General features: G+C 49.1%; 1 protein-coding gene across 8 annotated transcripts; it reads left to right on the top strand.

The window, feature by feature from the left end:
• The first annotated feature begins 3369 nt into the window (after window positions 1-3369).
• Idnk (IDNK gluconokinase) lies at window positions 3370-10251 on the top strand. Of its 8 annotated transcripts, none has more exons than XM_021654293.2 (6): window positions 3370-3476; window positions 6271-6301; window positions 6529-6615; window positions 8397-8440; window positions 8807-9332; window positions 9445-10250. In XM_021654293.2, exons 1-5 carry the CDS (start codon window positions 3427-3429, stop codon window positions 9150-9152), a joined length of 558 nt encoding a protein of 185 aa, XP_021509968.1. In that variant the 5' UTR covers window positions 3370-3426; the 3' UTR covers window positions 9153-9332; window positions 9445-10250. The 8 variants fall into 8 exon arrangements, with proteins under 8 accessions (XP_021509968.1, XP_060236559.1, XP_060236563.1 ...); XM_060380577.1 differs by having other exon boundaries at window positions 3378-3476; window positions 6093-6301; XM_060380574.1 differs by lacking the exon at window positions 3370-3476 and adding an exon at window positions 3500-3785.
• The last annotated feature ends 651 nt before the right edge of the window (window positions 10252-10902 follow it).

Here is a 10902-nt window from a genome sequence, read left to right as displayed (position 1 = left end):
CTCGGTGGCAAAAGGGATACCTTTAGCACTGCACCACAAAGCTACCCCACACAGAGGATGGGCCGCATCCCTGGGCTACTTGGAGGGGTCAGGTCCTGGTCCCTGCTCCTCCAGGGAGCCTTCCCTTGTCTCATAAGTCCCTCTAAGAGGTTTCTAGAGTAGACACCACATGCTGCCTTGCTCTTTCCTCTTCTCCCTTTTCCGAGTCGAAGCTGTCAAAAATCAAAAAGCACCTGGATGTGCTGTTATGTCTTTGCTCTGTTTCAGAGAATACGGCGGGGGGGGGGAGGGAGCAGATGGTGGGAACAAAAGATAAATTAACACTTCAGAAAATGAGCTGGGCAGTGGTGACCCTCACCTTTAACCTCAGCTCTTCAGAGGCAGAGGCAGGTGGATCTCTCTCTGAGTTTTAGGCCAGCCTGGTCTACAGAGTGAGTTCCAGGACAGCCAGGGCTACACAAAGAAACCCTGTAAATTCAGAAAATGAGCCCTCCACATGACTCTTACGATCATTTTGGCAAAACTGAAAGTAGATATGAAAAGGACTCTCTTTCCACCCTTGCTTTTCTGAGGAGTGCACATCTCTAGGGAAATTTTGGGCTGAGTGCTAAGGTTAAAGGCATCCCGGGCAGTGTTAAACAGATGTCTGTCTTTATGCTGTGCCCTCTGGGGTGAGTTTTAGAGCCATAGAAGTGCCTGAAGGGCACCACTGGGCTACCCACCCACCCTGCCAACTCCACTTTCCACAAGCACAGAACTCCTTGCAGTTGAAAATGACATGCTTGTCTGAGCTCCAGATCTTTGCACAGATGCCTCTTTGATTTAAATAATGTTTCATGGTCTCTTTGTTTCTTTCTGTTTTGTTTTGTTTTTTTTCCCAAGACAGGGTTTCTCTGTGTAGCCTTGGCTGGTCCAGACTCACTTTGTAGAGCAGGCTAGCCTCTTCCTCACAGAGATCAGCCTGCCTCTGCCTCCCCGAGTGCTGGGATTACAGGCATGTGCTGTGTACTACTGCACCCAGCTTTTATGGCCTTTTTAATGTCATAGTGCACACAAATAAGAATAATGCCGTGACCTCTACCTTCCTCTGTTTTACAGACCACCTTACCACCCACCAGGCTGGGCTCATGCCAGTGAAGAGGTCTCCTTTGCCCAGCCCTACATAATGACTTTTGGAAGTCAAGGCAAGGACAAAGGGAAAGGAAAGAGAGGGAAGGAGTGGGGAGGGAAGGGAGGAAAGGGAAGGGGTAGGTTTTAAATCCAAAGTGGCCATGTGCAGTACTTATCTGATAAGTAAGTTATTCTTAACAATAACCTCTTTCACAAGAAAACTTATTCATGAGTAGGTAGATGAGGCTGAAAGTTTTTGGAACTTTAGAAATGAGCCACAACTGAAATTATGTTTTAGGACTCTAATGGCTCCTCTTTTTGTTTTACTGGCAAATAAAAGAATTCACAGTGAAGGGCACAAGAGTGACAGTGGCAGGACTGGGAGGTTTAGTAGAACAGCAATGAGGCCAGGCACAGAAGGGAGTTAAGCAAAGGTGGAATGTGCAGGGCCTTGTGCACCAGGCAAACAAATACAGGTTTTAAGAGCAATGGAAACCACAGGAAGGCTTTAACAAAAACTAACATGATATGATTGTTTAAAACTTAAAAAAAAAAAAATGGGGTTGGAGAGCTGGCTTAAGTAGAGAGGACCCAAGTTGGGTGCCCAGCACCGCACCTGTTTGGCGTGACTCACAATTATAGTCCAGCTGCAGGGATTTCAGCGCCCTCTTCTGCTCTGTACCTGCATCTGCACTCACGTGTACCCACCACCACCACATGTATGTACATAATTAAAAATAAACATTTTAATTTTTTAAGTGAACGGCTTTTATCTGAACAGTCGGGCAGAAGTGAGAAAACCACTAGCAATCTCCCTCAGTGGGAGAGGATGACGTTGAGGACCAGGGTTGTGGCAGAAGACATAAAAAATAATGATGCATTCAAACAAGTGGGGGAAGGGTGGGGGGTGGAGAAGGAATGGTCCCGATTAGGGTGTAAGCAAAGCATCCTCAAGAATAGCTCAGAGGAGGCTCAGCTGACCAACCGCATGGAGAGCGCAAGAGAGAGTCATTGGCTAAAACTTGGAAGGCTGAGAGAAGAGACAGGCATTCTTATGGATTTCGTTTTGTTACTATTAAGTCTCCAATCCCAATTAGACAAACTAAGAGTTAAGTAAACAATTGGATAGACGGAGATCAGGGATAAAGATCTGTATAAGACAAAATCACTCCAACGTTGCAACCTGAGTGAAAAGAAAGGAAGAGAGGAGGAGGAGGAGGAGGAAAAAGAGGAGTGCAAAGAAAAGGAGGAGGTGAAAGAGGAAAAGCATGTGAAAACATACACAGGGACGGAAAGAGCAGCCTGTTAGGTAGAAGTAGGCGTGTCCTGTCTTAGTCTCAGGAATGAAGGATGGGGGCGTGGCAGGAGAGCCGGCTCAGCAGCTAAGAGCACCTGCTCTTCTTGCAGAGGACCTCGCGCTGACGCCGCAGCTCAGCAACGCACCGGCAACGCTGCTCTCTCGAGCTCCAATGCCCTCCTACGGCCTCTGCAAGCCTGCATGCGTGTGGTGCACTTACACACACCCAGGAGAACCGCTCCTAGGCAGAAAGTGAGAATCTTGCTTTAAAAAGTGACAGTCAGGATGGTTAGGTTAGCGCAAAAGCGACAGCAACAAATAGTAGTGGTGACGTGGAGAAATTAGAAGGCTCATGCTTTGCTTGGTGGGCATGTAAATGGTACCACCACTTTGAAAAACATTTTGGTATTTTCTCAAATCTAGAGGTACCATATGGCCCAGAAGTCACACCATTAGGTATATATATACATATATATATCCTAATTATATATATATTATATAATATGTGTGCAGATAAAAATTATATATAAAGTCGGGTAGTGGCGGCGCAAACCTTTAATCCCAGCCCTCGGGAGGCAGAGCAGGCGGATCTCTGTGAGTTCGAGGCCAACCTGGTCAAGGGCACTTGCTGCTCCTACAGAGGATCTACCCTAGCAGCTTGCAACTCTCTGTAACTCCGGAGGAGCCCTCTCTTGGAGGGAGAGAGGAGAGAGAGCGAAGAGAGAGAGGGAGGGAGAGAAAGAGGGAGGCAGAGAGAGGAAGGAGGGAGGGGAGAGAGAGAGACACACACAGACTCCTTGTCCTTCACTGCTGTCTTTCTTAGTAAAGCGTGTCTATTTCTACTACTGTCCGTGCGTCGCGGTGGATTCCTTGTTGCAGGACACAATCACCTGGAAGCGACAGCAGGTGCCCTCTGGCTGCACCACCCAGCGGTCAGCACAGGAACGGCGGGGGCGTGGCCTGTGGCGTCAGGACCTGGGCGGGGCCTGACCCGGAAGAGGGCGCCGAGGAGCGGGGAGATGGAGGCACCTGCGGTGCTGCTAGTGATGGGCGTCAGCGGCTGCGGGAAGTAGGTCATGGAGGCGGCAGGAGAGCGGGCGGGAGCGGGGAGGCGGCCTGACCCCACCGAGCCCTGCCTTTGCTGCTCCTGCCGAGACCCCCCCGCCCCTGCTCTCCTGCACCATTGCATCTCCCAGGGTCGCCGCGGATGAGACGCAGGGGCCATGCAGATGGTGGCTAGCTGCCGGGGAACGATGGCCCGGAGTAGAGGCCTCAGGAGCACAGAGTGGAAAGTTATAACGCAGGAAATGCGGGTCCGGACACACTTTTCAGCCTTGAGCCTTACAAGCCCGGGCCTGGAGACATCTTGCAAAACAAGGTGGAAGGGTGCAAAGTCCTCCAAAAGCCGACCTCGTCCTGGGTCTTTACAGAGCTTTGTCTGGTTGGGCAGATAGTGAGTTCTCTGAATACTCTTTTGAAAAGTGAGGATCACCCTGCAAGGTGTAGTCTTCCTTGATCGTGTTCCTGCTTAAGCTGGAACGTTCACGTGGAAAGTGCTAGGTCTCTACAAAATACGCAGTTACTTTGCAACCTAGTACAGCCAGGTCAGAAGTAAGCAAGCGGTAGGCTTTTGGTTTGGTGGACACCGTTTAACTGCAAGATTCCTTCTACTGAAAGTGAAACGCAACGCAGAGCCCAGAGCGTGGGTGCAGCTCAGTGGTGAAGTGTTCGATTGTCGTGCCCTGGGTTCAGTCCCAGCACACAGAATGAACCAAAAGAAACGGCCGAGCAGAGAAGCCCGCTGTGGTAGAATCGGGAAGCCGGTTCGCTGTGTTCTCAGGTCTCTTCCCCATGAGAAACCCCATCAATCTTGTCCAGCGCTGCCCTCAGGAGGTGCTCAGAGTGTCCCTGTGGCAGAGCCGGGAAGGATGAGCCGGAGGGCATTTGCGGTGTTTGCTTTCTGATGGAGTGGCCTTAAAGGGCTGGTTTAGAAACAGAGTTCTGGTGCTGGGGGCTCGATGGAGGAGCCGAATGAGAACCCAGTTGAGGGTTAGCACCTGCGGGGGTGATAAACTAAGGGGAACTCGATGGAGGCGAGAGATGGAGGCGGGTGATGATGGCAAGGGGTCCAGCTCCACTCCTGCTGGGAGAGGCTTCAGCCTTTCAGATCTGCTTTTCTGCATTTCTTCCCTCTCCTCCACTGGCTACTGTCTTTTCTATTATTCTATTCAATTCTATTCTTCTTTCTTAATTTTGTTTTTTTGAGACAAACAGAATTAGTAGTCTTTGTGTAGTCCTGGTCATCCTGGAATTTACTCTGTAGACTAGGCTTGCCGGGATTTAAAGGCCTGCCATGCTGCTGCTGCTGACACTAGTGGCCTGTCTTCCTTCCCTCCCCCCTCAGGGTTTCTAGACCAGGCTGGCCTTGAACTCTCAGACATTCTCCTGCCTCTGCCTTCCCAGCAGCCTACTGTCTTTGAAAGTGTCTTTTAGACCATCTGAGAGACATGTGGGCCATGAAGTTTGGCTTGTAACCTTAGATCCGACTGTTGCTTCTGAGCCTTGTTCCTGCTGTGGTGCCTTGTGCATGTCCTAGCATCCTGTCCTCTAGTTTTCTTTGCTCCATCCTTCTCCTCTGGAGGAGCAGGGACAGTGGGTGCTGAGTCACTGAGCTTGTCTCATGTGTACGGTTTTTTTGCCTGCATGTATGTCTGAGTACCGCATAGGTGCACTGCAATAGGGGCCAGAAGAGAACATCAGATTCCCTGCAACTGGAGTTACAGATGGTTGCAAGCTGCCATGCAGGTGCTGGGAACCGAACCCAGGGCCCCTGGAAGCGCAGCCAGTGCTCTAACTGTTGAGCTGCCTCTCCAGCCCTTGTGTGTATCTGGTAAACTAAGGACGCTTTACACAGTGCTGCCGGGTATTAAACTCTATTACACCCCTCTTTCACTGGATGTACCAACCACACTTCAGGGCGGGCCCCATGCCCACGAGGAGTTGGCCAACACAAAACAGATGCAATAGTATTTAAAAAAAAACAACCCTCTCTTTTAAGCCTTTGATGAAACTACCATGCTGTTCATTCCGTATTCTCTCACAAAAGATAAACACCTAAACAGCAGGGCCTAAAACATTGATTCTCTTGTTTTTGAGTTTTCTGAGTCAGCATCTCAGTGTGCCATCCAAACTGCTGAGGGCCAGCTATCCACCTTCCTTGTGTCCACCTCTCATGCCCTGGAACCATAGGTACATACCATCACAAATAGCTACAAAACACTGATTATTGAGAAAAAAAAAAAAAAACTTTCCGTGGTTTTTTTTGTGTGTGTTGGGGAGGGTTTTGTTTTGTTTTTTCAAGCTAGTGCCTCAGCTGGGCGAGATGGTGCAGGCCTGTAATTGCAGTGCTTGGAGGCAGAGGCAGGAGAATCTCTGTGAGTTTGAGGCCAGCCTGGTCTACAAAGCAAGTTTAAGACAGCCAAGGCTACACAGAGAAACCTTGTCTCGAACAAACAAACAAGAGAGTGTCTCACTGTGTGAACCAGGCCTTAAACTTACAGAGCTCCTCCTGCCTCTGCCTCCAAGTGCTGGGATAATAGGCATGTGACACTACACCTGGCTCGGTGTTTTAGTTAGATCTGATACATTGCTTTCTGGCTAATCCATTTTCACTGGTGTTCCTAAGGACAGCGGACGCCATCTCTGTAGACTCCAGGGTTAAGGGCATCTCTGCTTTAGGCCCACGGAGGGGCCTGCATTTTAGTACCAGCTGTGACACCTGTTCATCGCTCAGGCCTCTCCTCAAAACAGCTGACACTTGCCTGTGTTGAGCAGAAACGGAAATATCTGTACTCTCTCCACAGATCTACAGTGGGTGAGCTGCTGGCCTCCAAGGTAAAGTCCTTTACCTATTGCTTTCTTGGCAACTGCTTTCTCCCTTCTTCTGGCTTATGGTTTGTGCAGACGCCTTAGCAAGGCAATACAGGTTTCTTCTTGGTAGTGATAAGAGTGATCAGTGAGAGGGCCAGCCTCAGACTAGTGATGTCTACACCTAGTAAGCTCCTGGTGACTGTCACATGGGCCTTGCTGACGCTGCATATATCTTTCCCTCTGTTGTAAAGCTGGGATGGAAATTCTATGATGCTGACGATTACCACTCTGCAGAGAATCGGACGAAGATGCAGAAGGGGGTACCACTGAGTGACCAGGTAACACTGGCAATGGGTGCCCGACATCTGGGTAACAAACGCCTCCACGTCTGTTAGCCTAGACCCCCAACTTCTCCATGAGCTCAGCCCCCGGATTGAGCCACCTCTGCCCAGCCTGCCACAGCTGGCTGCAGAGTTTTGATCTGTAAGGTAGAGACCGCCTTGGGCTCACCCAGGGAAGTTAGTGTCTCCCGGGTCCTTTCATCTCCCCGACACTGTTCTGGTGTACCCCACTGCAAACTCAGATGTGGCCACGCATCTCACTGCTCCGTTGCTAGATCACCGTGACCAAGGCATTTTATAAGAGAAAGCATTTAACTGGGCTCACAGTTCCAGAGGTCATGGAGCAAAGGTGTGGCAGGAGAAGCAGAACACGTCGGTCTGAAACAGGAGGCAGAGAACACACTGTACCAGTCTTTTTGAAACCTCAAAGCCTGACCCCAGTGACATACCTCCTCCAAAGAAGCCACACCTCTTAACCCTTCCCCCAAAGTTCTGTCAATTGGTTACCAACTATTCAAACATCTGAGTCTACAGGGCCATTCTTACTCAAACCACCACAACGTGCCACTGTTCTGAGGCCCTCTAGGCTTTTAGCTGATTTTAGGTTCTGAGTCTCTTTAGAAATGTGTCAGGTACTCCTCCATCTCCACAGGAGCCACACAGCCACTTTGTCCCTCCCACGGCCACGTTCCTCCCTCACAGGGCCTGTGTCCACTGTCCCCCAGCCATCTGGAATGTATTTCCTCCTTCACTGAGTGACCCATGTCCATCCTTCCTATCTCAGCTCCTAGCCCACTCCTCAGGGAGGCCTCAGTGGCCAGATTTTGCCTGTGGAGCTAAAGGTCTTGACAGTCCACCAAAGGCAGAAGTGAACCTGAACTGTTTAAATGCAAAAAAGGGAGTGGGGTGCAGGGAAGGCACGCGCGCGGGGGGGTGACACTTCACAGAGCCCAGGACGGAAGGTAAAGCTTTCTTGGCTGACAGTGGGACTCCGGGCTACGCAGCCCCGGGAGCTTCTTTAGAGAACACAGCCCAGAAGCTGGATAAGTGCTCAGTGCTTAAGAGCACTGGCCACTCTGCAGAGGTCTGGGGTTCTGTTCCCAGTGCCCATGTGGCAGCCCAGAGCCAGCCCAGTTCTAGGGATTCCCCAGCCCTGTTCTGGCCTCTGGGCACTGTATGTCCTCAGTGCACTTATACACACCTAGGCAAAATACTCAAAGAATAAAACAACAAAAACTTAGAAAGGAAAAAAAAAAAACCTGTATCCAGGGAGTTAAGATTTAAAAGTTTATAATAATGAAATCATGCTTTTCATCTCTGTTAGTGCTTGGATGGATGTGGCAAGCTTGGCTAAGCATGGGTAATGCAAGAGTCATTTTGGAAGACCAGTTCAAATGGCACATGAGGACGCTAACTGGAGGGCTGGGGTAGCGCTCTGCTGCAGGTCATGAGCTTAGCTGTAGGTTCTGGTCAGATGCACTGAAGGAATAGGTGAGCCACAGTATGGGGCCTGTGAGCCTCAAAGACATTGTGGGGAGCTGGGAGGAGGCGTGACATATGACATACTCAGCTTAAGGGAAGTTATATTATTAGGAAATGAGCCATTGAGACCAGAACAAGACCATGTTCCTGTGGTTGTGGGCTCCCCACCTCCATCTCCCTCCTCCAGCCCGTTCATGTCCAGTTCCCATAACCAGTAAGGTCATCTTTTGTGGCTGTACAACTCTTTCTGTATAAGCAATACTGGGAAAGCTACTTTGAGTCTGTTCTAATTTCAGGACAGGATTCCCTGGCTGTGCAGCTTGCACGACATTTTACTAAGGTATGAAGTCATCTGGCTGTAATATAATCCAGTAAAAATTGAAAGAAAAATCACGTCTGAAACCACAACGAGGTGCATCCACGAGGATGGAGCAAAACCATCCTCTTAGCGTATGAGGCACGCGGTCAGCTCTGAACGGGCTCATTTGACAAGGGAGGGACTGATGCCTGCGGATTATTTTGTTCGCTGATGATAGATCCTCAGTTTAAGGTTGGGGACACCCAATGCTTAATCTCCATGTTCAAGTAACACTTTCCATTGGCAGAGACTAGTCCACTGCCTAGAATCGACAGCCTTTTAAACGCCTTCATTTTGCAGCCCTCATCCTTTTGGGTGTGTGTGTTGTTTCTTATATTTTGGAAACAGAGATGTGGCCTTGGGACAGCATGTTGTTCTGGCGTGTTCAGCCCTGAAGAAAATGTACAGGGACATCTTGATACGAGGAAATGGTGGTGCGCATGCGCCAAGTGAGGAGCCAGCAAAGGAAGAAGCGCTGGCTGGCGCGAAGCTCTTGGTGGTCTACCTCTGCGGGTCATTCGAGATCATTTCTGGTCGCTTGCTCCAAAGGAAAGGACATTTTATGCCGCCCGAGTTACTGCAGTCCCAGTTCAGTATTCTGGAGCCCCCGACAGCTCCCGAAAACTTCATCCAAATCAGCGTGGACAAAAGTGTCCCAGAGATCGCTGCCGCTGTGATGGAGGCCCTGAAATGAAGTGATCGGTTCACATCGCCCTCCGCTTCCAAGCTCCTCATATGTGCATTCTGAATTCCTTTGTCTTTTGAGACAGGGTTTCTCTGTGTCTGTATCATGGCTGTGTATGTAGCATGACCAACTCGCTCTCTTGACCAGACTGGCCTGGAACTCAGAGAATCCCAATGGCTGGGATTAAAGGTGTGTGCCCTGGGGGCCCCCATCTATATTCTGAAAAAAAAAAAAAAAAAAAAAATTTTTTTAAAGATTGATTTACTATGTGCACTGTGTTCTTCCTGCTTTACTCCTGCAGGCCAGAAGATGGCACCAGATCTCTTGCTAGATGGTCGTGAGCCGCCATGTATTCCGAATTCTTAACTGAAAACAAACCACCCTGTTTGGAGGTTGATGTTTGACTGTAGCGGTAGGCGTCTGGTGTGCTTGGCGGTGTGCAGCTGTGGCAGGAGACGGACGTTAAAAGTTAAGCTTAAACTGAAGTTTAATATGTATAATATCACCGGATGGTCAGAGGAAATCCCGTAATCAGTGCAGGAAAATACTACCTGGAAAATAAAAGGACGATGGCTCGTGCCTATATTTATACAAATGAACAAAACTTGCTATCCTGGGGGCGTGCTGGAAGCAGGTCTCGGCAGTAGCAATGTGAATAAAATCCAGCCAGCTACGGCCACACCGCCCAGCACAGAGGCAACTGTTTAAATATTTTAGGTCAGCACACAAAACCACAGGCTGTTTTCTTTTAGTATATCATTTCTCTTTAGTCGTCGTCAAGATTGGTTTTTGAGACAGGGTCTCTCTGTGTAGCTTTGGTTGGCTTCAGACTTGGGTTTACCTGCTGCTTCCTCTCCTGTGCTGGATTGAAGGCGTGCACTCCCACAGCTGCTGTCATTTTTATGTGTGTCATTATACTTTTTCCTAATTCATTCCCCTCTCTCACTGCCTTCCCCTCCACCCTTTCCTGATCTTCTCTTACTGGTTCCTCCTCTGCCCAGGTGGCCACCTTCCCCAATTCATGGCTCTCCACCCTTTCCTAAGATTTCCTCCTGCTCGATTTCTCTCTCTCTCTCTCACACACACACACACAGCATATATATATATATATATATATATATATATATATATATATATTTAAGTTTGGGTCCTGCTTGGGAGAGTTTTGGGTCTTTTGCGATCACATAAAAGTACAGGGTGCATGCAAGCCATGTCTTCTTTAACTGTTGATGGACAGCTCAGACTGGCTCCATTTCCAAGAGGCTTACGACTTAAGAGAATCAAAGGGCTCGGAAGAGTGTGGCGGATCATCTTGGTTGTCAACTTGATGGGACTTAGAAGGGGAAAGATCTATGAGGGATTTTCTTCTCTCTCTCTCTCTCTCTCTCTCTTTTCTTTGAGACAGGATTTCTCTGTGTAGTCTTGGCTGTCCTGGAACTTCCTGTGTAGACTTTACCTGTGTCTGCCTCCTGAGTGCTGGGAGGCGTGTGCCACCATGCCTGGCTTCTTTTCTTCTTCATTAAATCCCATTTTTGTTGTTTTTTTCTCAGAGCATGTCTCTGTTGTCCTAGAGGTCGCTACATACATCAGGCTTCAAATTCACAGAGTGCTAAGATTAAAGGTGTGTGCTAATGTGCCCAGCGTGGGATTTTTTTTAATGAGGTTAGTAGACTTGAGGAGACCCATCCCGTCGTCAGCGGCACCACACATGGGCTTGGGTCCTACATTGAATGAAAGGACAACAGGAGTTCAGCAGCAG

The sequence above is a fragment of the Meriones unguiculatus genome, chromosome 3, assembly GCF_030254825.1.
Source record: "Meriones unguiculatus strain TT.TT164.6M chromosome 3, Bangor_MerUng_6.1, whole genome shotgun sequence".
In the NCBI taxonomy this organism is placed as follows: Eukaryota; Metazoa; Chordata; class Mammalia; order Rodentia; family Muridae; genus Meriones; species Meriones unguiculatus.
Note: the sequence above shows the minus strand (reverse complement) of the source record. Positions and strands in the feature narration are given on the sequence as shown.

Excerpts from the sequence above, each read along its gene's own strand:
- Idnk (XM_060380574.1), top strand. The coding sequence starts at position 3,631 with ATGCAGATGGTGGCTAGCTGCCGGGGAACGATGGCCCGGAGTAGAGGC. Across the intron at positions 3,786-6,270 it reads GAGACATCTTGCAAAACAAG|ATCTACAGTGGGTGAGCTGC; the intron begins GTGGAAGGGTGC and ends CTCTCTCCACAG. Across the intron at positions 6,616-8,396 it reads GGGTACCACTGAGTGACCAG|GACAGGATTCCCTGGCTGTG; the intron begins GTAACACTGGCA and ends TTCTAATTTCAG.